The 25583-nt window shown below is 54.0% G+C and overlaps 11 protein-coding genes across 11 annotated transcripts; 6 read left to right on the top strand and 5 right to left on the bottom strand.

Moving 5' to 3' along the window:
• Positions 1 to 553: 553 nt before the first annotated feature.
• Positions 554 to 2443, top strand: HER10_EVM0002476 (major facilitator superfamily transporter; the record flags this gene model as incomplete). Its single annotated transcript, XM_035472185.1, has 3 exons — positions 554 to 1547; positions 1603 to 1840; positions 1894 to 2443. The coding sequence occupies 3 exons, from the start codon at positions 554 to 556 to the stop codon at positions 2441 to 2443; spliced, it is 1782 nt and encodes a 593-aa protein (XP_035338090.1).
• Positions 2444 to 4128: 1685 nt separating this feature from the next.
• HER10_EVM0007954 (subtilase) lies at positions 4129 to 7435 on the bottom strand (the record flags this gene model as incomplete). The annotated part of the gene is made up of 11 exons (XM_035477492.1): positions 4129 to 4240; positions 4298 to 4467; positions 4548 to 4725; positions 4781 to 4993; positions 5051 to 6348; positions 6403 to 6462; positions 6511 to 6568; positions 6618 to 6729; positions 6791 to 6854; positions 6904 to 7245; positions 7304 to 7435. The coding sequence occupies 11 exons, from the start codon at positions 7433 to 7435 to the stop codon at positions 4129 to 4131; spliced, it is 2739 nt and encodes a 912-aa protein (XP_035338608.1).
• A 604-nt stretch (positions 7436 to 8039) lies between these two features.
• Positions 8040 to 10495, bottom strand: HER10_EVM0011405 (Gpi16 subunit). Its single transcript, XM_035480838.1, has 2 exons — positions 10045 to 10495; positions 8040 to 9992 (listed from the first exon to the last, which is right to left on the bottom strand). The coding sequence occupies exons 1-2, from the start codon at positions 10395 to 10397 to the stop codon at positions 8597 to 8599; spliced, it is 1749 nt and encodes a 582-aa protein (XP_035338914.1). The 5' UTR covers positions 10398 to 10495; the 3' UTR covers positions 8040 to 8596.
• A 111-nt stretch (positions 10496 to 10606) lies between these two features.
• HER10_EVM0004897 (uncharacterized protein) lies at positions 10607 to 12593 on the top strand. The gene is made up of 2 exons (XM_035474525.1): positions 10607 to 11120; positions 11178 to 12593. Exons 1-2 carry the CDS (start codon positions 10764 to 10766, stop codon positions 11640 to 11642), a joined length of 822 nt encoding a protein of 273 aa, XP_035338305.1. The 5' UTR covers positions 10607 to 10763; the 3' UTR covers positions 11643 to 12593.
• HER10_EVM0001326 (uncharacterized protein) lies at positions 12309 to 13795 on the bottom strand (the record flags this gene model as incomplete). The annotated part of the gene is made up of 1 exon (XM_035471080.1): positions 12309 to 13795. Exon 1 carries the CDS (start codon positions 13689 to 13691, stop codon positions 12309 to 12311), a length of 1383 nt encoding a protein of 460 aa, XP_035337979.1. The 5' UTR covers positions 13692 to 13795.
• A 294-nt stretch (positions 13796 to 14089) lies between these two features.
• On the bottom strand, positions 14090 to 14702 carry HER10_EVM0006844 (uncharacterized protein; the record flags this gene model as incomplete). Its single annotated transcript, XM_035476418.1, has 1 exon — positions 14090 to 14702. Exon 1 carries the CDS (start codon positions 14582 to 14584, stop codon positions 14090 to 14092), a length of 495 nt encoding a protein of 164 aa, XP_035338496.1. The 5' UTR covers positions 14585 to 14702.
• Positions 14703 to 16804: 2102 nt separating this feature from the next.
• On the top strand, positions 16805 to 19517 carry HER10_EVM0005835 (WD repeat domain-containing protein; the record flags this gene model as incomplete). Its single annotated transcript, XM_035475439.1, has 2 exons — positions 16805 to 17827; positions 17877 to 19517. 2 exons carry the CDS (start codon positions 16805 to 16807, stop codon positions 19515 to 19517), a joined length of 2664 nt encoding a protein of 887 aa, XP_035338386.1.
• Positions 19518 to 20005: 488 nt separating this feature from the next.
• HER10_EVM0002746 (asparaginase) lies at positions 20006 to 21525 on the top strand (the record flags this gene model as incomplete). Its single annotated transcript, XM_035472443.1, has 2 exons — positions 20006 to 20143; positions 20266 to 21525. 2 exons carry the CDS (start codon positions 20006 to 20008, stop codon positions 21523 to 21525), a joined length of 1398 nt encoding a protein of 465 aa, XP_035338119.1.
• A 603-nt stretch (positions 21526 to 22128) lies between these two features.
• On the bottom strand, positions 22129 to 23338 carry HER10_EVM0012510 (uncharacterized protein; the record flags this gene model as incomplete). The annotated part of the gene is made up of 7 exons (XM_035481904.1): positions 22129 to 22170; positions 22232 to 22333; positions 22390 to 22458; positions 22843 to 22994; positions 23054 to 23077; positions 23210 to 23236; positions 23296 to 23338. 7 exons carry the CDS (start codon positions 23336 to 23338, stop codon positions 22129 to 22131), a joined length of 459 nt encoding a protein of 152 aa, XP_035339013.1.
• A 439-nt stretch (positions 23339 to 23777) lies between these two features.
• Positions 23778 to 24453, top strand: HER10_EVM0002899 (acetyltransferase). Its single transcript, XM_035472592.1, has one exon. The coding sequence runs from the start codon at positions 23798 to 23800 to the stop codon at positions 24302 to 24304; it is 507 nt and encodes a 168-aa protein (XP_035338126.1). The 5' UTR covers positions 23778 to 23797; the 3' UTR covers positions 24305 to 24453.
• A 342-nt stretch (positions 24454 to 24795) lies between these two features.
• On the top strand, positions 24796 to 25320 carry HER10_EVM0010216 (uncharacterized protein; the record flags this gene model as incomplete). Its single annotated transcript, XM_035479683.1, has 1 exon — positions 24796 to 25320. One exon carries the CDS (start codon positions 24796 to 24798, stop codon positions 25318 to 25320), a length of 525 nt encoding a protein of 174 aa, XP_035338819.1.
• Positions 25321 to 25583: the final 263 nt, after the last annotated feature.

Below are 25583 nucleotides of genomic sequence, written 5' to 3'. Positions count from 1 at the left end.
GTTCATCCATATTTCGGTCTTCAAAGCAGTTCCGTGTTGAGGAAGATCGGCCGGCCCAGCACGGGCGCCTGTTCGTCCATTCTTTGTTTGTTAGCAAACAGCATACAGAGGCAAACCGGAAGCAGAGATGCATCAACACAGACCCGGCGACGTCAACGAAACATCTAACAATGAAGAAAATTCAAATAGTAGCCTAATTCAAAGGCATTGAGAGACGCAGTGCTGCCCTACAAGGCTAGCCATTGGCGATAACTTGCGGGGTACTGTCAAATATCGTGGCCGACGTCTGTGTGGCTGCATTGTTCTGAACGCGTTCCGTGTTTCGCTGCGCCATAGCGTCTTGGTCTGTGTTAGAATCAGGGTTCCAAGATGGCGAGACCCGTCGTGGCTTTTGCATGTTATTCAGAGCTATTCCTCTGAGTTGTTTCAATATGAAGCTGTCTTCCAACTTTTGGATCTAGTCACTATTTCTTGCCTATTCACACAATCAAGGCCCAGCATGGAGCTCAACGCTACAGCCGCACACAATTCGCGACAGGTCAACCAAGAAAGTATGGACTATCCGCCTCAAGAAGCCACACGACCCGCTCCCGTGCAGGCCGCGAGATCATCAGCGGGCTCCAGCTTCTTCGAACCACTCTGGCGACGCAACGACGAGAAGAGTGGCAACCGAGGCTTCGAGGGCAATCAAAAATCCCACTTCAGCAGCCGCAACAGCTCGGTGACAGACATTGACAGGAGGGTAAAGCATGGAGAGACTTTCCAGACGAGCTTTGAAGTGGAGGCATCAGAGGGTGTCCTATACAGAAATGGGCAGCTTATCCTCCAGCCGGCGCCAACTAAGGATCCACGGGATCCCCTCAATCTACCCATGTCCCGCAAAGTCCTAGGATGCTTCTGTCTCTGCTGCTTCGGTGCGCTGGCTGCTGCCGCTGAGCTGATTCTTGGTGCCATGTTGCCCGTCTTTGCTCTCGAATACGCCGGTCTCGACCCGAAGATCCTCAAGCCCCTGACCGACAGCGGTGGTCTCCCGGCGGGCCTCGACCCCCTGAAGGTCCTGTCAAATCTGCCAAGTGCGCCGCCAATCTTTCAAATCTACCTCTTGGCTTCACTACCGGTTCTGGTCATTGGTTTGGCCAACTTGGTTCTCGTTCCAATGGCTATCTCCGTCGGCCGTCGTCCCGTTGTCCTCGGCACCGGTGTTGTTGCCATCATTGGATGTCTCTGGGCAGGCAGCAGTCAGTCGCTGCAGTCACATCTTCTCGCTCGCTGTGTCCAAGCTGTTGGCGCCGGAACCGTTGAGAGTTTGATTCCGTTCATTATCCAGGACATGGTCTTTGTGCACCAGCGCAATGCATGGATTTCCAGCATCTTTGCTGCTCAGGGTCTCATCATTATTGTTCTTGGGATCGCGGCACCGTACATGATTATCGACTTGAGCTGGCGGTGGATGTACTATATCACGGCCATTGGTGCGGCATTCTTCCTCGTTGGTGTTTACTTCTTCATGCCTGAGACTAGATGGCAACGAACACGGGCGGAGATGAGTAAGTCGGAAACATACAGAATATTTGGGAATATTGGCTAACTTTGAACTTTCAGATGGCATTCCTCGCAACGAGATTGGCCATAAGCGCAGTCCCAGAACCTTCCGCTACAACATTGCTCTCTTCCACGGGAAGATGGACTGGCGCAAGGGCTGGAATGCTTTCGTCGATACTCTTCGCACCTTTTTCTATCCGCAAATCTTCTTCATCACCATGCTTAACAGTGTGATGATTGCGTGTGCTTTCGCTGCTGGTTATACTGTGGCCCCAGCTCTCTTGACAGCACCCTGGTCGTAAGTGATGAATTCTCAAACTCGGGTGAGAGACCCGACTAACGCCGATACAGATGGGACTTCATGAACCTCGGCCTCTGCCTCGTGCCGGTCCTCATCGCCGCTATCGCTGTTGCCTTGGTCACAGGAAGTGCCGCCGACTGGATGGCGAACCGCATCGCGAAGAAACGCGGAGTCCGCGTCCCTGAAAACCAACTTGTGAACCTCATCATCCCGACCCTCGCTGGTATTATTGGCTCCATTATCTTTGGTCTGGCGGGCTCGAACCAGGCAAGGTATTCCTACTTCACCTTCCTCACAGGCCTCGGCCTCATGGCGTTTGGCTTCTTGGGTGCCAACACCATTGGCGCGGTCTACGTCCTCGAGTGCTATCCCCACCTCGCGGGCCCGGCACTAGTCAACATTGCCTCGTTCAGAGGTTTGCTAGCTTTTATTCTGTCATTCAAGATCTCCGACTGGGTGGTGGATATGGGCTACTTCGATGCGATGATGATTTACACCGGGCTGATCAGCGCTTTTGCTGTTTTCGTTCCCGTGGTGTACTTCTATGGGCCTGCTTGGCGCAGGAGATGGCCAGCCGAGCATTTCGGTGATCACATTTGACAAATGATATGTTCCAACTAGGATGGATTCACGGAAGGGGATGTGTATGAGTACTAATGACTTGAGAAGGGGTTTTGCGTTTATTTGACTGGCAAGCGGGTGACAAAATCGATTTCCGCTCGACACATTCGACATGCAGTTCCATCGCTATCATCACTGATACCGCTATAATTACTAGTACCGCTATTATCACTAGCATTGATATCTATTAAATGGAGTGTATTTCTCTACGTATATACCTGAGAAGGACTTGGATACAGAAAGGTAGTAATTATGATATGAGTAGTGAAAGGGGCGTTATCAAGATGAAGAGCAAGGAATCGATTTTGTCACCCACTTGACTGGGCATTCATGTATGATATTGCACTACTGCTCGATGCTCGATAATTGATCGCCCTGGGCGTGGGGACTAAAAGAAAATAACAGAGACGAAAGGTACGGGAAGAAGATACCCGTGTAGGAAGCAGGTAACTGTGAGATAAAACTTGAAACAATAAGACATGCAAACCCGGCAACTCGCCTCCCTTCACTCACTCGTCGAACACGTCGGACGTGAAAAAGCTCTGAAGAGTCAAGTACCATGTGCAGCAGGAGAGAGCGACCGGTTGCCACTTGGCAGCAGCGCTCGGGCCACATGCAGAACTCCCAACTTCCCACCTGCGTCCACCTCACTCCAAAAACTCATCATCACCATCCTCTCTTCACAACAACTCATCATCGCCACCCTCTCTTCATAGCAACTCAAAAAATAATGAGACAGAGCAAAAGAGAGACTCCTCGACGGGGAATTGAACCCCGGTCCCCTGCGAATCGTGGGATTTCCCCGGTGACAAGCAGATATCCTCACCACTAGACTATCGGGGATGAGTGGATGTTGACATCCAGTGATAGTTGGTTGGGAGCAAACGCGAGTTAAGCCAATAAGTAACGTGGGGCACAACCCTACGCTAACTTCAGGGCTCGGGCGGGACTTGGTCGGCGACGACTGCTGTCCTGCTGCCTCAGTCTGGCTGCAATCCGGGGCGACGGTGCCTTTTGTGCGTCTGCTAGTCATTTTCATGCCGGGCAACCTGTGTTGACGTCTCCTTTAGAGGATCAATCATCCGGTGCGATCCTGTGTGAGTATGGTGTGAGGTTACACAGAAGACTGGATGAACTCGTGAAAACGCTGTCTAGAGACTTGGCAGACAGAGGCCTTATTTGGCAATCGGCACTGTTCCCATTCGCTGAGCGCGTCGGACAGGGATTTCGTGGCGGCATTAATGTAAACCTACTTCTTACTACGGTTCCCTCCTCTACTCTCTGTCATCTTCTCATATGCCCTGATCCAACGCCAGGGCGAGATGATGCGCATTCTACTCATAGATTATGGATTGTAAGTAGAGAGATCCAAGGCGCCGGGTACTATGAAATTGGATGAAATGTCCATTACAGAGACTTAGCGGACCTCTTCACATGCTGCTGTTGGCGCTGTCATGGGATGATTTACCCGCAAGCACCTCAATCCTTCGGTCTATTTTTTCACCAGACTACTATACATGTACTTGAGTAGAAACAAGCGCGATGAGCACCCTCGCAGATGGGATATCGGCTCATTCTTTCTTGGCGACTCCCAGCTCTCACGCAAAGCGTTCCCAGCTTCAGGAGTTGTAAGCCTAGCCGCGTTGTAGACCAGCATATGTGACTCAACTGTCAGGCAATGTTTGATTGCCAACAACCATGAAGTCGCGCCTCCAGATATCCCAGTGATCGCTCTTCGTCGGGTCTCCAAACGGACTCAGCGCAGCAACTCGCATACTGTCGATGTCTCGTTAGATCTCTACATCGAGAAGTGTATCCATCCAAGAGACTTACGTGTAATTTCCAGGCCGAATCTTCGAGCCGTCAGAGAACCTGCCAAGCCACCACGCCCTCCAGGGTGCGTAGTTGTAATCTTCCCTCGAGAGCTCTCCCATGGGACCCCGGATGAGGTCAAATTCGTTATCGTTGTCTGGATCAAAGACGGTAGCGTGCCTTTCGTTGTCCTGTGTACAGATAAGCGCTATTCAGGTACGAAGGTGCCGCAAAGTGAAGGCGAGGAATGTATCAGATGAGATGAACTTACCCAGGTCGCAGCATGTCCAACGAATCCACCTTCTCCAGGAACAGGCGGATACGTCCCCCAGCTCTTCTCTTCCCACCCGCGCTCAAAGATGTCCCAGCGTAGGACGGAGCAACCCCATCGGAAATTCATGTAGAGTTTTGGGAAATCCTGCGCTTCTAGGGAGAGGTCAAAGGAGAAGCTAGGAAGCATACATCAGCAAGGTTATTGTAAGGAGTGTGCTAGTAGGGTCTTACTTGGCCTTGTATACCATAGGAGTGTCATCCGTTCCCGAGTTGATATACGGGTACTTGTCGACAAATATCTTCCTAAAGGTCTTGCGTAGATCGGACGCGACGCCCATGTAAGGCACCGAGAGCTGCTCCCCGTTGGAGCCGTGGATGCGAACCTTGCCGCTGTAAAGGGGCATAGCTGAATGGTTTCCGCCTTTGGGGTGCTCGAAGGTGAATCTAAGTCAAGGCATTAGTTGACGGCGGTAATAAGAGAACGCGACGTGGTGTGCCTACTTTGCCTCTCTAGTCTCTCCCGGACCAACGGTAAACTCCTTGGGAAACGTCACGTTCGGGACCAACGGCGTAGCCAATGGCACCAAGCCCGCATACTGAGGTCCCATCTTGACATTGTCTCTATCATCAAGAACCTCATACGTCCCCGCAGTCTCGACGCAAAAACTGTACGTGATGGAACCTGTGCACTTATTCGTAATCATGACAGAATGCGAAGCGCGAAAATTTGTGGTATCGTTGAGCGCAAACTTCGCGTACGAAAGCTCCGTCCGGTAGTCCAGGATCTTGGTAGCGTTTATCAAGCCATTGCCTAGTTGAAAGATTGGGGCGCGCGTCGTCCCATAGTCTGTCATGTTCAGCCCGTTATTCCACGGAAGCGAATCGCCACTAGACAAGATCCTGGCTGAGAGCATTTGCCCAAACCCGGGGCCGTAGACCTTTCTGCCACCATGCTTCGAGATGAAGAGTGCAGCTACACCTGCCACGTACGGCGTGGCCATTGACGTGCCCGACTTTAGGCCATATTTCCCGTGCGGGATGGTGGAAAAGATGTTGCTTCCTGGAGCTGCGATGTCTGGTTTGATCTGGAGATCGTACAGTCCACCCATAGAAGTGAAGTAGGAGCTGACAACGACGGGGTTCTTCAAGTTGACCAGATCCGAATCGGACTCGTTGAAGAAACGGGCCGTAACCTTAGCCCCTTTTGCGAGCGCGGCAAGGATCTCGACACCAACAGCATGCTCCGTGATGCCCTCGGTACGATAAACGTCATAGCTATTGGGCATCGGGAATGTTTCATTATCGTTGAACAGCAGCATGTACTTGGCGCCAGCAGACTGGAGGGCATATCGTTTGTTGAAGCCATTGCAGCCTCCACGCGGAACCATCACAAGGGCGCCAGTCATGTTGACCGTCCCTGGTGGCAAGAAGCGGCACCCGATTGTGGTGTTGAGAGGGTCGAAGGACAGTGCGGTAATGGGAAGACTCGAGTTGAGGGGGAAGCTGTGTGTGAGGCCACCATAGAAGAATCCGTACCTTGACTTGTTGACGTCGCCGTTTCCGTAGTCAAAGGTCACCTCAAAGGGCATCCCAGGGACGTATGAGGGCTCAGTAGACGCCACTGAGAGTACGCTTCGTCCGGCTTGACCGTTCTCCCCGAGGAAAGCACCGCCTTCACCCGTGTTGCCCGCGGAGATCGTCACGATGACGCCTTGATCCACGAGACGGGAAGCAATCTCGGCCCAGGCGTTGGACGAGAACCCTCCGCGACCTCCGATCGAAGCGGTGATGATGTCGGCCTAGCATGGAGTCAGATGAGAGAACAACCGGTTGAGAATTGTGACCAAACTTACGCCATCATTATGAGCCATTAAGAACGCCTCAATAAGCGTCTCTTCATCTGTATCGCCACTCTGTAGTCACAGTCAGCATGGGCCTGAAAGCCAGGGTCTTCTGCTTACCGTCCCGGAAAAGACCTTGTAAGACAAGATGTTAGCTTCAGGAGCAACTCCCTGCCAGCTATGACCTTATTAGTCTCCTGCTCCAAGCATCGAAAGTGCTTACTAACGTTTCTGACTGTCCAGCAACAATCCCAGAGACATGCGTTCCGTGCCCGCCGAGAGAATCTTTCTCGTACGGGTCCTTGTCAGGCCGTTTGGGTTCATCACCACTAGGCCAGTCTTATCATGTTTCCTTGTAAGCCCATGTTGTGTGAAGATGTGCTGGTGATCCTGATCTCACCTGAGTCGCCGACGAGATCATATCCGCCCATGACCTTGAAGCCCTCACCGAAACCACCACCAAGCTAAGATGTCAGCTGGCAACCGCGAGTCAAGAAGGGAACCAGAACTCACAGCGGGATGTGTATAGTCAATACCAGCATCAACAACAGCAACTTTGACGCCTTTGCCCAGGATTCCTCTCTCATGAAGCCTTTGGACACCAGTGATGCCGTGAATATTGTAGTTGCTTCCCGAGACACCTCCACTGAACTCCTGGTCATCCTCGACCACGGCCCTCTGGACTCTGCGCGATGGCCAAACGTTGCTCGCACCCCGTAGGAAACGCAGGAACTCTTCGTTGTTGCCTGTCAACTCGACACTGGCTCCGGTGAAGACAGCACTGCGGAAAGTCTTGTACACCGTCGCACCGGTGAAAGCGGATAGCTCTGTCTCGAGCTGCTTGAAATCCGAGTCCTGTGATGATTGATATTGTCAGAAATGTCTTGGAACTATCAAACCCGTGATAACTTACCTTCGCGAGCTCTACAATGAAGCGCCTCGGTCTGGATGATAGGTTCTCACTCGGAGTCTGCTGCTGTGGTCCGAAACGAGCCAGACCCGGGCCCGCAAAGGACAAGATCGCGACTGCTATTCCCAAACGCATGCTGGCTAGCTTTGAACGGGAACTAGCTCTGGAGACTGTCAAATGAAGAACAGAGAGACGAAGTAGAGAGCAGCGGCCTTTCCCTCATCATATGTATTACCGGGATTCCTGTCATGCCCTAAGAGGTGAATGGGCACGCTGTTCTAGCAGACCCATGTGAGATGCCGGGTGCGAGGGCACCTGCATACTCGCCTCGTTCAAGATTCATATTGAAAACAAACATGAATACCCGTTTACACGGCAAACAGATTCTCCGACACATTCTTTGTCCGGTCCGGAGCGGTGAGATGGTGATGAACGTGCCACCGGCTTCAAGACATGCCTTGAAAGGGTTTCTCAGGTGGCTCTGCAGCTGGAGTATTTGAAGAGGCAGCGGGTCAGTTCACAAGTTTGGCAGTAAGGTACATTCTTATTCTTCACGCTGACTATTGGTGGTCAAGTGGCACTTGGTAATGAGCTTCGGTTCACGAGACACCAAAATACAGCAGCCTCTCTTTCGCATATCCTCCCGTGTGCAGTATGTGACGGACAGGCTGGCAGCTCTTGGCTGCCCGCATCACCTGCCATGTTCACGACATTCTTGTGGAACAGGCGATGACGAGTAGCAGGGAGATCTTTTAGACAGCACTACATACCTTATCCAAATTAACATCAGTAGGCGGTAATGAACCTGATCATGCGGTGAGTCGAGCACCAACAGGGACAAACGATTAGTAGGGCAAAGACAGCGATGAGTTTGCAGGTACGGCCGAAGGTAAGGAGATCGTGCCGTTTTTGGAGTCACGATGCCGACGGGTACAATCGACAGGATTTGGCTGAGCGACTGAGTCCGCCGTGATGTCGCATCACCCGCTTATGTGCCTGTCATTTTGTGGTCGGAGAGCATGACAGCAAGTGCAAACGCCAGGCAGTCGATAGAGATAGCAGAGCCTAGGTTTCACGGCGGGAAGACGACGTTCCACAGCCCCTGGATCAAGTCAAATTTCCGTATTGCAAACCTCGTGGCAGACGAAGTCGGGACGGAAAGAACAGCAAACGGACTGTAAGCTTGGACAGCAATCGGTACACGACACGCGTCTACCTGAACGAGAAGACAAGCATACGAGTAAACGGGAAGGCTGAGAAGCCGAATATCGGAACAGATAACACAAACACATTGCTCTATTTCTTGGCTGACCGAATGCCCTTGAGCTTCGCCAAGAGACCAGCTATTTTGGCCTTGAGAACTGGACTGGGGCCTTCATCAGCGCCAACCAGTCTCCGAACTAGGATATTATACATGCCACCGAAAGCGAGTGCGATCGCCGTCGAGGTGAATATGATGACATTGTAAGGCATGCTGAAGTCTGGTGTGGGCAGATTCAGCAGCAGAGTGGTGGTGCGTGTACTTTGCGTACGGGGGCTGAGAGTAGTAATGACTGCCGCGGCAATGTCAAAACCACGGTTCGCGTCAGGTGGGTACTCGGTGTAACGAAGAATTGACTTTTCAAAGTCGTAGGTGAGGAAGACTGTAGAAGCTGGAGGGATACGCATCCGTAGCTCGAGCTGTGTGCCTCTGGCACGATCAACGGCGGGGCGGTAGTAAATGTCCTCAACAATCGACGGCTGCGAACCCGACGATCCCTCGATACGCGCGTTGAGAGTATGGAGGTAAACTCGCATAAACCAGGGAAGCGATTCCATGTAGATGAACTCGACCTCAGTGTCCTTGCTTGGATTCGTAAGGATGGCTTGCATACCACCATGCTCCTGTCCGTGTCCAGTAAAACTGCGCTCAGCGTAGATGAGAGGAGTGGGCGGTTCGACCAATTCCTTGGTAGGATCCTGTCCCTCCTTGTCTTCCAAGGGGAGAACAATTTCCAGCTCTGAATCTGCACCAATTTTGAAGCAGCGCGCTGCTCCATTGGGGTTCAAGATCTCCGTAGCTCCGCCAGACGTATACACGCCTCGGGTGTGGGGAACCTCAATGCAGACTGGGGGCACATCCTCGTCTGTCAAAGGGCATGTGCCTTTGATCGACTTCCCGAAAATCTGGGACAGTGTCCATTCCTGACCAGTGGTAAGGCCGGTAGGATAGCATGTTTCGTCGTTGTGATAAGGCTTGGATGTGTCGCACTTCAACTCGTGTCCAGGGGGTGGACGGGGAATCGGGTTGTCTCTTGGTCGCTTGGATCGGTCAATGTCGAGAACCATGTCGATAGTCTGCTCGATTTGCAGAATGCACTCCTGGCCCTCGGGGCAGACAGGCTTGATATCGATGGCCATGCTTTGGAAGGAGGAATCGAAGAGCTTGTGGCCGTCTAGCAGACTCGAGATGCCCGCCTTTCCCTTGCAAGGGAGCAGCTTTAAGAAGGGTGTCAAGTTCTCTGTACACACCACCTCCTTTGGCAGAACGCCATGGAGGAGCTGCATGTTCGGGATGGATGCTTCGGGGTGGTCGCCTTCGGGTTGGAATGACATGACCGGTCGGGTGGTTCGGGTTCCGTCGACGAAGTTGAGCGATGCGCAGAAGAGTCCTGAAAGAGCATTGGTGAGGGTCAACCACTTCTGATCCGCCCTGTATGTGTGTAAGTATAATCCATCTACAGTATGACAAGTGAGTGACATACTCCTCGTCCGTCTCGGCCTCGAGCCAAGCCCATAGCTCCACGCCCGTCCCGCCTTCGCGCTGACCATCCCAAGGCCGACTTCCCCAGCTCTCGGCATCCCATCTTCCCAAGCTGAATCTCAGATGAAGCTCTCTTGTCCCGGCATATTGAAGAATCTGACCCAACGACCGGGGGAAGTATCGGAAGTTTTGCAAGTCGAAATCAGATAGCGATGTATTGGATCGGAAGTTGAAGCTCGCAAGGAGGGCGGACAGGGGCAGCGGGCGGAGGTTCAGCTGCTCGTGGTAATCCGCAGCCAGGCCAAAGGAGGCGAGGCAAGAGAAAAGAATGGCCGCCAGAAATTGGCGCATCATGAAGGGAGTGTCGCAGCGCAAAAGAACGAGATTCGCGTCTGCTGCGGTCTCTCCCCTGCACGGCGGCGCATGTAATGCCGTTGGAGGTGAGGTCGTGTAGGTGGTCGTATAGAGGGATGTCTGGGCGGTGGAACCTGGCAGAATCCCTCTTATGTAACCACGCCTTGGGGAAAGTACCTTTTTGTAGCTCTCCACATTCCGCCCATGGTTCATCCCGCGCGACACGCCTTCTTCCCCAGAACTTCGCGAATTTCCTTACCTTCAATCCAAGATACCCAATTGACCCGTCCACGAAACTTCACGCCAAACCACGATATATCGTATACCATACAAATCTTGAAAGCCCACCGTTGAGCATCATATACAATGGCAGCAGAACAGAGGAAGCTGCTCGAGCAGCTCATGGGCGGCTCGGCTAGTACCCGGGCGGCCTCGCTCTCCATGACAGATCCCAAAGTCTGCAGATCATTCCTCGTTGGCACATGCCCTCACGACCTCTTCACGAATACCAAGCAGGATCTCGGTCCTTGCCCAAAGCAGCACTCCGAAGCACTCAAGGCCGAGTACGAGGGACTGTCAGATAAGGAGAAGCAAAAGTACGGCTTTGAGTACGACTACATGCGCGACCTTCAAAAGTACATCGACGACTGCAACAGGAGGATAGACTCAGCACAGCGCAGACTCGAGAAGACGCCCGACGAGATCCGCCAAACAAATGCCTTGGTATGGCCTCAGCATCCTTCTGCATTGCACTGCGATTTGTAGCTAACCATGTCCCAGCTGAAAAGCATCGCCGAACTCTCCTCCACAATCCACAACGGCACCCTCGAAGTCGAAATCCTCGGTGAAATGGCCGAAGTATCCCGCGCGATCGACGAGTTCTATCGAGTACGCCAAGCACAGCAAACGAAATTGGATCGCGAGAAGGAACTCAAGGCCCTGTCAGACACCTCGGGCCCGTCCGGCCACCAGAAGCTGCAAGTTTGCGACGTTTGCGGCGCCTACCTCAGTAGGCTGGACAACGACCGCCGTCTAGCGGACCACTTTTACGGAAAGATGCATCTCGGCTACGCCCAGATGCGCAAGACCTTTGACGCGTTCCCCAAGGAGATGCGCCACCGCCAGCGCGCACCGATGGACGACGACAACATGGGACCCGGCGGTCCCAGAGGTCCTAGGAGCGGTGGAGGGTACCGCGGGCGTGGTGGCAGGGGATACCGTGGCGGTGGCGGCGGTGGATGGTAGGCCCATCCGGGGAAGTGGAACACTTCGAAAAAGATCGCAGCTCAACCCGAACCAGAGGATGAAGAATTGATGAGCGGCAATCCGAATTAGGAGCCTATGTCGATGCTGTCCGTCAGATCTCGAAAAAGAGCAGCATGCTACCCTGAGCACTTGGATTATGACTGAGCATTGCAGAAAGCGACCGCCAGTACTCTTCGATCCGCGAGCCAAGCTTGTGGAGCACAAACAAACAGACGTTCAGCATGATACTTGAAGGATGTAAAACGTGGGTGACGATACCACTGGAGGTTGATTTGCTTCATACTAAGTCTTTTAGGCCTTCGATCACAACTGATCCAATCGGCAACGGCATTGATTCTACGATGGCCAAGATTACGGGTCAAGATTGCGAAGCATCCAACTCAAGGGAACATAGACGGCGGCGTTGGGTAGTCCCGGACGGCATTCTGTATTCACGCTCGTAACGGCACCTGCTAAAGGCGAGACTCGCAAACCCTGGATGCCCGCTTAATGAGGAACCATGCTTAGAAGCGAACTATAATGTACTCCAATTGCTCTTCATTCCCCTCGTTGTGGCGTATTCAAAATGCATCGTCGCTGTGATTTTGTGATCCAATTCGTGATGCTTCTCGTCGTAAAGCTTTACTGTCCGCTGAGGCATAGTTCTCAAGAAGAAGACTGCGCAGCGGCGTTCTTGAGCTTCTCATCAAATGCCTCCATCTCGTCGTCCCACCTGCCAAGAGGCGACAAGACAGGAGGCGAAATGTCACCGCTCGTAGCCTTACCAGGCAGGGCAGGGAATTCCTCGGTGCTGATGACCGGCGCCGGCGCGGGAGCCTGGGCGGCAGGAGCCTTAGCTTCCCGAGCGCCGTTCGAATCCCCCCGTTCATGATCATTCCCATATCCACCACGGCCACCGCGTCCACCCCGCCCCTGCCCACGACCTCTTCCACGACCCCTCCCACCTCTACGCTCCTCACCAGAATACCGATCACCCTGCGGCGCCTCATCCTCCCTCGAAGCAAACCGGCTCCCAGCAAGCCCAGCAGACCTCGTCCCCCTAACCCCGCCATTCGCCCCGCGGAAGCCCCTCCTCTCCTCCTCAGCAGCGAGCGCCTCCTTGCCCTCGTCCCACCCGCCCTCCTTGATACTCATCGCCTTGAGCTTCCTCTCGCGGTTCTTGGCGCGCTCGTCGTCCATGCGCCGGCGCTCCTCCTCGCCGCGCCGCCGCCTCTCCTCGTCGGCCTTCTTGCGCTGCCGCGCCTCCTCCATGCCGCGCGCGTAGGCCTCCGCGTGGCTGCGCTCGTCCTGCTCCGCCTGCTCGAACTTGCGCGTCTTCTCGGCGTTGAGGATGCGCATCTGCTCCATCTTGGCGGCGAGTTGGGATTCGCTTAGCTTGGTGCGCGGGTTCGCGCCCGAGCCGAGGCGGGCTTCTGCGTTGAGGGCTGTGTTTGCGCCGGGGGCGGCGGCGGCGTTCTTTTCGCGGGGTGCGTGAGGTGCTGCTGCCGGAGCGGGCGAGCTGCTCTTGGGAGAGGCGGCGTCGCTTGGAGCTGCGGCCGCCGGAGCAGAGGGCGGGGCGACAGTAGCATCATCGGCGACAGGGGCAGTCGGTGTAGCGGCGGGAGCAGGTGAGGATTGCGCCGCGGGACCGGTCGGCGGCTTAGGCGCGGGCGTGGTCGCGGTCGGAGGGGGAGTCGAGACGGCGGCGGGGGCTGCCTGGCGAGGGCCGCGCGGGGCAGCAGGGGCCGGCTTGGGGTCGGCGAATCTGGAGTTTGCGAGACCACCCCTCGGCGCCGTGGGTGGTTTCTTGTTGGCCTGGGCTTGCTTCTGGGGTTTCTGCTGCTGTTGCTCTACGGACTTGGGTGCGACAGGTGCAGGCGCGGGTGCGGGTTTTGGTGGCTCGACAGGCGGCGTCGCGACAGCGGCGGGTGGAGGGGGTGGAGGGGCGACGACGGTCTCGACTGTCTCGACGGCCTGGGGATTGCTCACAGGCTCAAAATCGTCAAAGAAGAGGTCGTCGTCTGTGCGGCCTCCGAATTGGTCGTCCATTGTGAAGGATATGTGTTCTAACAATTATACTAGACAAAAAGGTATGAAGGAGAGAATGTCGGTAAGGAGCTATAGCAAGGGAAGCTAAGATATTTGGAGCAGATGCACGAGGTTGGTTTGCGAAGGAGTTGCCCTCGAAGCTCTGGGTGTTTGGAGGGCCTGCGAACCATGTCGGATTAGGCAAGTGGGGTTACCAAGCGCAAATCGAGTCTGGAGGCACTGGAAGGAAAAACCTTCGGCCCGCCGTATCGGAGAAAGGCACTCGAGTATCGGAGTTAGTGGGGCTGTTCCTCCACAGTGTTTGGTACATGAATGGCGGCCTCTCCCCCGATCTTGAATCATCTTGGCCGCACATCACGGCGCGAAAGTGATTCTCAAAACTATGAAGACTATTCTCCTCAAGCCTTAACATCGGTTGCTTCCAATTTCTGGATCAGCTTCTGGATCAGCTCTTCAAAGCTCTCCACGAATGGAATCTCATATCTCGAACAGACGACTTGAACATTGCCCCTCTTCTTATACCCTTCAGGACAAGCGACGATGACCTTTCCCTTGGAGCGAGCACAGAGCCCCAACTCGAGCAAGCTGATGTGTCCTTCTGTCTCCGGTTCAAAGTAAACAATGATGATGTCGGCCCTCTCTTGCATGTTCAGCTCCCAGTTGACCTGATTGCTGAATCTCTCATCCGAGATATCCTCCTTCCAGGTGCTGTCCCAGTCCGGCCGGAAGGGATCGAATATGACCACCGGCAGATGAGCCAGTGAGTCGGCGACATCCTTGCGCCAGTCTCTCTTGCTTGTTGTGCCTGCGAGGAAGATTGTCTTTTCGCGTATTGTCCTTTCCCTCGTCAGAGGATGGATGACCCTGCTCTTCTTTGGTGTCGCGGTGCTCATGGCGGTAACGGACGTGTCTCGAGACAACGTCTGCAAGACTCCAGACTCTTGACTTGAGCTTGTTGACGGTTTTGTGTCAAGTGAAGGCAATCTTCCAGGATACACTTGCAATTTGGTGACTCTGTCTTCCGGAAGAAGTTGGTGTGTGAGATATCTCGATCCTGCTGGTCAGCCTTAAGACGGATGACAGTCATCATGCAGCTCGGCCATTGGCCACTGCTGTAATGGGCTCCCCAAAGGAAGGCAGTCTACGGAGTAAAGCAACAGGTATCTTGGTCTTGTTCGCCGCAATTACCCAAATGCTTTTTCAGCAACGACTTCTACCCAGGCCGACGCCCATGTTTCTTCCTGGTCTGCTGTAACCATGACGGTTTCGCATTGCTCAACTTCCCAAGATCCCTTGCATTCCCTGATTGTTGATCGATGATGAAGACTTTAGGGAGTAAGGCGAAAGTTTGAGCCCCATATCCAGCTGCTGCTCCACCACGCGATACAGCTCATCAACATAAGGTACCCTAGGTAAATATGTTAGTACAGCGATATTTTGTCCCGCCGTCTGTTCGACCAAACAACGATACACGGCTGACGGCAGACTCCTACCCGACGGATCTGCAGGTTGCTTGAGACCACGGGTGAGAAGTGAGGCCTATCGGATTAATCCAACGGATAGCTACTTCGATACCACCCTTGCCGGCCTGTGTCCCCTTGTTTGGGCACACTTGGCCGTTCACCGGTGCTCCGTTTTCGTCGCCGGGAGCGTGGTGCCCTCCAATAGGACAGAACACAAATTGCTGGGGACCGTGGCTTCGGAAGATCACCACGCGCACCCTGGATGTGGATTTGGGGGTCTGCCAATCTGGCACATCTGGACCACAATCTTGCGGTGAGCTACGCTGCTGCCCGCTGCTGAGGCCTTATTCCTCCATATCTCACAGGCTCACAGGGAGGTCGGCGACCATCCCGGGCTGTCTTAGCTAGGTGTCACTTGCTGAGGAGGATCGTGGCTGGCTTGGATGGGTAGATGCCGAAGCGGACAGACTCCACGTCCGTAAGGATTGGAAGAGGTCCAGGCGATAATAGTGCTTGGCACCCACCTGACAGCTCGTAGTTTGTACGAAGTTGTGAAATGTGAAATCACGCAACCGATCTCGGCCCTGCGGACAGTTCTTCCTTAATGCTTAAGGTCACTCCCGGCCGCCCGGTTTTTCTTAATCTCGTTTCCTTCAACTGAATCATACCTAATCATACCTGCGTTTTTGCAGTCTCCTATATTTGCTATCACGGGCCTATGATACCATCCCCTCCAATGTTGCGTCATGAAGCGGTGAGAGAGTCAAAGCCATCAGGACTTCCGTACAAATAGAGAAAAACCCCCCTCCCCACCTTTGGCTTGTGGCAAGTTACCCCAGGATCGAAGCGGATTCAGCCCATCTACGAGTTCTTATCCTTCCGTGGCGGACGGATACTCCGAGTCAGAATCGCGGACGCTATTGTTCCCATCTCGAGGAGATGGCTGTGGTCTACAAATCTGGTGAGCCCCACGCCCCGGGGGAGGACGACTGCGAGGGGTGCCGGAAGATACACCAAGATCTAGTCGAACTATCGATTGGCTCCGAGTCTTCTGAAGAGTATGAAGATGGTGAGTTCCCTCCGTCTCTTATTGTAACTTGATCAAACTTGATGGGCTTCGAGGAGAGTTCAAAAAGGGACGAGTGTCACGAGACGTGGACGGGATGCTTCAGAGTGACAATTCGTGTCACATTAGTCCCTGTAGTTCCCCTGAGAAAACAGCAGTGGACCTTGTAGCTACGGGAGCTAGAGCACTTGGGCTGGCAGCAACTGCACCTAGGGACGATCCACTCAGCCCAAAACCTTGGGACGTCCACAGTGTCCACCCCTAAGGGAGAGGTCCCTTACGGGGAGATCCACGCTGCCCGGGGGAATGGTGGGCGGAGTGACTCCCCTTTTAGCGCATTTCGTCATTCGCCATTTTCGTTGCGAGTTCGCAGCCAATTTGGCCGATTCATCTTGGGAAATGCGTCACAATCCAACGTCTGCTTCTTGCTTTCCTGTCTCAACACGCCACACAACGTTTCCCTTTCCTTCAGCCTCGATCGACCCATTCCATTTTCTCTCTTGGGTCGACCGGTCGCATTCTTTCGCCTAAGCACCTCCGCTGACAAGCTGTCCCCCCTCCCTTCTCGCGCGACAGAAGACACAATGCCCTCCGCCATCGCGGCCTCCGATCTGTCCACGAACCTGAGCGACACGGACGACTGCCCCCAGGTCGCCCCCGAACTCCTCCACAACCTCAAGCACGACAGCTCCGTCCTCGCCCTCGCCGTAAGCGCCGAGAACGAACGCATATACGCCGGCACCCAAGATGGCGAGATTGTCGTGTGGTCGCTGGCCACTTTCCACCAGGAGCGCATCGTCCAGGCTCACAAGCGCAGCGTGCTGAGCCTGTTCCTTACCCCCGACGGCTCCATGCTGTTCTCGAGCGCCGGAGATCCCCTAATCAACGTCTGGTGCCCCAAGACGATGAAACGCCTGTACGAGATTTACAGCACATACGACGTCGGCGACATCTTTTCCGTGGCCTACAGCGCCCAGCACGAGACGGTGTACGTTGGAGCGCAAAACACCTCGATTCAATGGGTCAGCCTCACCGATCCGAATAACCGTACCACTCACGACTCATCACAACACCCCGACCGTCGGAATCACAGGTTCTTCGACTCCCGAGCTGTAGGAGGGACAACGACGCCGCGCCGTAACGATGAGAGGTGGACATTGATCCCGCGATCTGAAAAGGTGGTGGAAATTCCATCGGGGGCTGTGCAGATGTTTGCCCACTACGGCTATGTCTACTCGATGCTCATGGCCAAGGGCCCTACCGTTCTGGTGGAACCTGAAGAGGAGGTACTCATCTCGGGCGGCGGAGACGGTACCATCAAGTTGTGGAAGCTTGGTGCTGAGGGAGACGATCAGGCGGCTGATAATGACCGCGAACCTGGCCTTCAAGAGCTTATGTCACTGGGCACCGACGATGCTGAGTCGGTCATGTCTCTTGCGATTGACGGGTCTTTCTTGTATGCTGGGAAACTGCAAGGAGTCATTGAACTGTGGGACCTCGATACAAAGTCCAAGTTGCGAGTGATTAAGGGTCACAGGGGCGATGTCATGACACTTCAGATGGGTTGGGGCTATCTCCTCAGTGCCTCTCGCTCTGGTTCTGCGAGTGTAAAGTCATTCTTTCCCATTCCACTCGTTCACTGCTGACAACCCTTAGAAACACACCACTGCCCACTACGGCCAGTACCAAGACAAGCAGGTCGCGAACATTAGCCAAAAGTACCAGTGCGTGGCGCGCTGGAAGGCTCATGAGGGCAAGATTCTCTCATCAGCAGTGACAACATACAACAACAGACAGTACTATATCACCGGCGGCAACGACGATGATGTTGCCATCTGGAACATTGACTGCTCGTCTTACGAGGACCAACAGAAGGAGGTAGAGGAAGCCAACGACGTCATGATTAAAACACTAGGAGAGTTCGTGTCCTACCGGACGGTGTCATCACGCCCAGAATTCGCAGAGGACTGCCGGAGAGGTGCAACGTTCCTTGGGTCCTTGTTCAAGAGGCTTGGCGGTCATGTCGAGATGCTGAGCACGGAGAGCAGTCCCCACAACCCCGTTGTTCTTGCCAAGTTTGATGGCGTTTTGGAGCCGGCCGAGAAGCGGAAGAAGATTCTTTTCTACGGCCACTATGATGTCGTCCCGGCAGATACCAAGAAGGGCAAGTGGGAGACGGACCCATTCCAAATGAAGGGTGTCAACGGATACCTATACGGCAGAGGCGTCAGTGATAACAAGGGCCCGATCATGGCTGCGTTGTTCGCCGTTACGGACTTGCTGCAAGCCAAGAAACTTGCCAATGACGTCATCTTTCTGATCGAGGGAGAGGAAGAATCGGCTTCTCGCGGATTCAGGGAGATTGTTCGCAAGAACAAGGACCTCATTGGCGACGTCGACTACATCCTGCTTGCCAACAGTTACTGGCTCGACGATGAGGTCCCCTGCCTGACTTACGGTCTGCGCGGCGTCCTGCACGCCACTGTCTGCGTCGACTCGCATCTGCCCGACCAGCATTCTGGTGTAGACGGCTCCTACATGAACGACGAGCCCCTGTCGGACCTGACTTCCACCCTGTCAAAGCTGAAGGGCCCCGGTAACAAGGTGCTCATTCCCGGCTTCTACGACGATATTCTCCCCGTCACGTCCGAGGAGGAGACGCGCTACGACGACATTGCAGCCACGCTCATGCGCCAGAACCCGGAAAAGGGGCCCGCCGACAAGCTCAAAGCCGCGCTGATGGCGCGCTGGCGGGAGCCCAACTTGACGATTCACCGGTACAAGGTATCGGGACCGGACGGCAGCCTGGTCAGCAGCCACGCGAGTGCTAACATCAGCTTGCGTCTGGTGCCGGGCCAGGAGGTCAACGACGTCATTGCCTCGCTGGGCTCCTACCTCGAGAGCGAGTTCGCGCAGCTCGAGTCCAAGAACTCGCTGACCATCAAGATTGACAACAAGGCCGAGCCGTGGCTGGGCGATCCCACAAACGCCATTTTCCAGACGCTCGAGGAGGCTATTATGCAATCGTGGTCGTCCGTGTTTGCGGTTGAAGGTACAGGGGCGGAGTCCGCGGAGACAACGGAGACGAATACGCAGAAGCCCAAGAAGCCTTTGTACATTCGTGAAGGCGGCTCTATTCCCGCGATCCGCTTCCTCGAGAAGGAGTTCGGCGCTCCGGCCGCGCACCTCCCTTGCGGACAGTCGTCAGATTCCGCCCACTTGGACAACGAAAGGTTGAGGGTCCTGAACCTCCTCAAGAGCCGGGAAATCATCGGGTCCGTGTTTGCTCGTTTGTAGATTGCACAGTATTATTCGGGAGGCGTTTTGGGTACTGGGCAGCGGCATGTCCAATGGCACTTTGTACAAACAAACAGAAAAGTAGAGGGATACCCCAAAAATCAAAGCATTTCTAGATATTGCATTGTTTGCCAGTATGTCATTAGTAAAAGTATCTCTGTTGGCCATGTGCAGCACCTGACTCGTTTATAACACTGCAAAAGATGACACTTCCAACCCCTCCGTTGACGTGATCCGCCCATCGGCAAGCTGGAGCCGAGCGTCGGCCGTTGGAGCTTCCCCATTCGGCTTGCCGGTTCGGACAGTTCTTATCTTATCACTAACGACGACTCTCCCGTCTTCCACCTCACATGAGACGACACTTGTCTTGCGTCGCAAAATATCTCATATCTTAGACTTACAGGAGGTTATCAGTATTGCTAGTTTACTTTCATTGACTCGGGATTCGAGAGACGATAGCACAAGAGAAAAAGAAGTTAGAAAGAAGGATGGAGTACAAGCGTCAGTCTCCGGCCGCCGTGAAGGTGAAGCCGCGCCTCATCATCCACGGCGGCGCGGGTAATATCAAGCCGTCGAATCTACAGCCGCCAGAGTATGCAGAGTACCGCCACGCCTTGCTGACGATCGTAAGTCCAAACATCACAAGCTCTCCCTCCCTTTTAGTTTGAGAACCCCATAGAGGCCCTCTCACACCTCTCATCAACAACACTTTAACTCTTTCATACATGTAACTCACACAACAACACAGGTCAGCAAAACAAACGCATACCAAAACACTCCCTCCCCCACAGGCACATCCAGCTCTCTCCCCACAGCCCTAGAAACAGCAACCCACGCCGTCACCCTCCTGGAGAACAACCCCCTCTTCAACAGCGGCCACGGCGCAGTCTTCACCCGCGACGGCATCAACGAGCTCGAGGCCTCCGTCATGGTCTCCCGCGGCTTCGCGAAGCGCGGCGTCGGCGTCACGGGCCTGAGACACGTCCGGAACCCGATTCTGTTGGCAAAAGCGATATTGGAGCACGGGGATGAGGATTTGGGGGGCAACCCTGAGAGTAGTCACCCTTCTTCATCCTCTGATGCTGATGCTGCGGCTGCTGCCGGCATCGATGCCCCCTCGGCACAAGGCCACACCCTCCTCCACGGCCCAACAGCCGAGACCCTCGCGAAAAAGTACGGGCTGGACTTGGTATCTACGGACTACTTCTTCACCCAGCGGCGGTGGGACGAACACATCCGCGCCCTCGAGCGTGAGAAAGCAGGCCAGGGGTCGAGCACGTACAGCACGACAGAGTTTCTCCCGCAAGGCACCGTCGGCGCTGTAGCCCTGGACGAAGACGGCGTCGTCTGCGCTGCTACGAGCACGGGTGGGCTGACGAATAAGTTGACTGGCCGCATCGGGGATACGCCCGTCGTCGGGGCCGGGTTCTGGGCCGAGGAGTGGGTTGAGGAGGGGGATCCGACGGGTGCGTTTGCTCGTGCTGGTGGTGCTGGGGATGGGTTCCTTGTGTTGAGTGAGAGTTTAAAAGGGTTGATGGCGGATTGCCTTCCCTCGCCGAGGACTTACTCCCCCGTACCTAGCGGCATGACTGGTCTGCGCAAGGGCGTCAAGACTACGAGGGCGATTGCGGCCTCCGGGACGGGAAACGGGGACTCCTTCATGCGCGTCGCCGCAGGCCGGACCGTCGGCGCCGTGGCGCGGTGGAAGCCGCTTTCCGGGGCTGACGCCGTGTCGTTTGTTTCCGGTCCGGGCGGGAAGTTGCAGAGGAGTGCGGGACCGCGGTGGAAGGTTACCGGCGAGGGCGAGGGCGGTATCATCGGGATCGAGGTCGCGGTTACGAGGAACGAAGGAGGGGAAGTGGTAGGTGTGCGGTCGGAGATTCTGCAGGATTTCAACTGTAATGGGATGTACAGGGCTTGGATAGCCGATGATGGCAAGGCGTATGCCAAGATTTATCGGGATGGTGTTGAGGGGGTTGATGTGAGGGAGTATTCTGAGAAGTGGTGAGCTCGAAACCGGATACGACATTTCCAGATTAGAAATGTTCTAGAGCCAGGCGGGGAGATTCAAGGTGTGGTAAAAGACCAAGATTTTGAGAAATCAGTGAGTTGATGGTACAATTATGAACACCTCTATCCCACTACTCGTGTCAAAAAGGGGAGAAGAAACTGCCTCTCTCCTCGAATCCAAACCCCCAGCCGTGCCGAGAACATATGCAGGTTTTCCCCCTGTTCGTGCTGCCTAGACGGAAGCCGCCTTTCTTCTTTGGTGAGTTGAGAACCCCCCTCGAAGATCATGATGGCAGTCCACCCCTCATCTACAGTCCAGTCTCCAGTGACTGGTAGCAAACTTTTTGCCCCTATTCTACATATAACGCCACCCTCTCCGATGTTGCGATTTTTTCAATGGATTACAAAAATAGGATCGAATTGATTCGCTCCCTTGTGATGTGGAAAACAAATTGTCGAGCCCTCGTCAATAGGACGAATAACAGGCTTCGAGTGTTGAGGAGTAGAGTGGGGTCCGATTTATTCTTTTCGTCGGCAAGGCGGTCGCCTCGATCACACGCCGTTCGCCGGTAAAATGGATGCTTCGTGAAGGATCGATCGTTTATGCAAGAGCTCTCTCGTCGGAAGGAGGAGGCGCCGGCATCTATCACGGGAATTGTCAGCTTCGTTTCGCCGGTCGAGCGCCTGGGACCTTTTCAACTCACCTCCAGCTTTGTGCTACCCGCGAACATCTTCTGGAAACCGATACCGACACCCTCGATGACGGCAAGAAGCAGCGCGCAACCAATGGCACCGTTTCGGGCGGCCTAATAACTCAAGTTAGCGACATGTAGGAATCGGCCGTATATACAAGCTGGCTTACCTTGTATCCTCCGCGGATGGCTAGCGCACCACCTGTGAGGAAGCCAGCGGCGATACTGTTCCAAGGATCCTCCTTGTGTCCACGAAGACCTGAACATAGACTGTTAGCGCCCAAGACATAACTCGTCCCACAAGATGCAGAGGAAAATTGCTAGCCCTGCGAGCACTGGCGTTTCGAGGTGATAGCTCGGGCTAATGCCCCATGTTAGGAACACCATCCTCGCCAGTGCGAGGCCTAGCAATTTCCCATCGTATCTTATGGCTTTACGGAGTTTGAGGAGACGGTTCATACTTTTTACGGAGCAGTCGAATGTTCTATTTTACATTATTTCAGTCAGTAAGTTACTCAAAATCGCCCGGAGGGTTTGCAATGTCTTGGCGTTCGGGATCGTAATTTCGAGTATCGGCAAAGGAGTCTACTCACGAGAAAAGACCTCCCCAAACTAGATAATACCGTATTAGCCTTATTCATGAGACCAAAAGTCTTCCCAAAAGTCGTATGCTTACCTCCAAAGTTTCCTCCCAGTACGGGAGCGCGCATCTTGATGGCTGAGATGGCACCGATTCTTCTTTCACCTGATGCGCTGTTAATCATCGCCACCATCTCTGAGATCGCGCAGAGGGGTATTAATTACCATAGGGAGAGTTACGGTAACCCTTGATACCGTGCCATACCGTTCCACCGATAGCTAGACATGTGTCAGAATGCAAGTTCCGTGGCGGAGTTGATCGATTCGGGAGCTCGAGGTTCGAAAACGAAGTGTATTCGAGATTCGAGGAGTGCATCGATGTTCGTGATCGCAAATGGCTAGATTACTCACCTCCCATAGCAAAAGCACCGCCAAAGTCTACAGGATCGTTAGTCTTGGGCTCCTAGGGGGTAATGATGGTCGGCTGAGAACGTTACCATTGAGGATAACCCAGGGGCAGGGATCGCGGGTGTGGTCCATTGTGAAAAGTTTGATATGCGATCGAGAGGTCGTGTGATGGTTGGCGTGAAGCTTGGAACTTTGAGACGCGACGGTTCGGCGTGGGTTCGCTGGGTGGTGGTTGACGTGGATGGTGAAAAACCAGGTTCGAGATGCGATTTTGGTGATGCTTGGGTGGCTACGGCGGGTCAGGATGCGACGGGTGTCGTGAATGATTTCTCCGACGGCGGACTTTTTCGTCTGATTTGTTATCTTATCGCCTGTCGCCTTCTCCGATTGGCCGGTGGGGTCAAAGCTCTCCACTATCGGCCTTATCTCGTCATTGGCCCAATTCGGAAATGTACCTCTCGTCTTACCTGACAGCAGGAAGTGAGAGTCACCTAAAGTGACTAATTGAATGTAGTATCTCGTGAGAAGGGATAAAATGGTGAACTGAGTTATCTGCAACTCAGTTTTATATATTTTTATCTATTCTGAGCCATGGCCGAACAACAATTCGAACCAATCTCATCTCGTAAAGGCTGCACTCTCGCGAGAGCCAATGCGGAACATGTACCTCACATTCAATCCATGACCAGAGCTGCGTACTCCAAGTACATCGACCGTATCGGCAAAGAACCAGCACCCATGAAAGCCGACTATCATGAACTCATCAAGACGCAGCTGGTCTACATACTTCACGACGACGAGAATGACACAGTAGTAGGCGCCATTCTACTTCGCCTTGATCCTTCAGCGAGTGCACTGCACATCAACAACCTTGTCGTAGCCCCTGAGGCTCAAGGCCGCGGATACGGTCGAGTCTTGATGAAATGCGCCGAGGATGTGGCGCGAGATTCGCAATGCACATCTCTACAACTCTACACCAATGTCAAAATGTATGAAAACCTCATTTTGTATCCCAAGATGGGGTTCGTCGAGACAGAGAGGAGGACGGAGGATGGATACGAGAGGGTGTACTTTCGTAGGGAGCTTGATATCGCATAGACTCCACCGCAGTCTGTGTTGTTCACACTCATCGAATGAAGAAGGCCCCACGAACGCAAGATCAGGAAGAAAGTAGCCGCCGTACACTCGACTGTATCTCATTTCAGGATGTCCACAATAGGCAGAAAAATCGACAATGCAGGCACGGCTTCAGTCTGCGGTTGTAAGATACCAGCTGAACCCGGATGCTGGAGGCCTTCAGCGAGCTAAACTCGATTGACACACTGGAAACTGAGACAGCCCAACCAATGAGAATCCACATTGAGCCTCCGTTCCGTCAGCGGAACAACTCATGTGGCGCACGTCATGCTACCTTGACGCACTTATCTCATCACTGTGCGGTACATCTAATCCAACTTCATCTCAGTGAATACAAGTGACAGCTTCTCTATATCTTGTGAATTTTGATTCCTTCGATCTCAGTTGGCAAATCCATCGGTCTGCTTCATTCTTCTTTGCTAAATTGTCGCCATCGCAACGTTCAGGCCATCATGGCCTCTCAAGACAAGCACGACGACACAGGCTCTGAGACGGCTTCAGAGTTCCACACCCCAATCTTGACACCTGCAACAACATCCGTAGCAGGCGAAGATGTCGAGGACGATCACGTAAGCGACATACCGTGGCCTGGCAAGCACTTCTACATCATCGAAAAGGAGACCGGCAAAGCCATCACACTCGTCGATGACAGGCCAGTTCTCATGGACCTCCAAGGCGTCCGCGATCCCGCCACCATGTGGTATTGCGTGGAGAAGCAAGGCTACTTTGGGTTTTTAAACAAAAGCTGGGGAAAGTTCATCGGTCACAACAGCAAGAGCGACGTAGGTGTATGGGCCGGGGAGATGAGGGAGTGGGAGTCGTGGGTTCCAAGACAGCACCCGGATGGTGGCTACCAGTTGCTGTCGCCGTATTGGACGCATACTATGATGCAGCTTTGCGTTTGTCCGGACAGAATCAATCTGTGTAGGAGGTCTCATGGGCCGACGTTGTGGGAATTCATGCAGGTTCCTTGGTAGGTCTGGCCTACGCGTGGAAGGGGCGTGCAGGTCTTTTTGTTGGTGTTTTAGCGACTGGATGCAAGTCGAAGGCGTTGAAGAGTTCGGTTAATGAAATTTCTGGTGGCTGGGGTTCGCCTTTTGACACATAGCAGAATGACACTCAATACTTCACATATAGCTCAGCAGTTTCCTTTCATCTGTTCGAGATGCCGTAGCATATCGGATGTCAACGCCAGTCGCCAGAGCAATGACACGGCCATAGCCTCAATAGCGAAATGAGG

This window comes from Colletotrichum scovillei (genome assembly GCF_011075155.1).
Source record: "Colletotrichum scovillei strain TJNH1 chromosome Unknown Contig00001, whole genome shotgun sequence".
In the NCBI taxonomy this organism is placed as follows: domain Eukaryota; kingdom Fungi; phylum Ascomycota; class Sordariomycetes; order Glomerellales; family Glomerellaceae; genus Colletotrichum; species Colletotrichum scovillei.
This window is presented reverse-complemented; position numbering and strand designations above follow the sequence as displayed.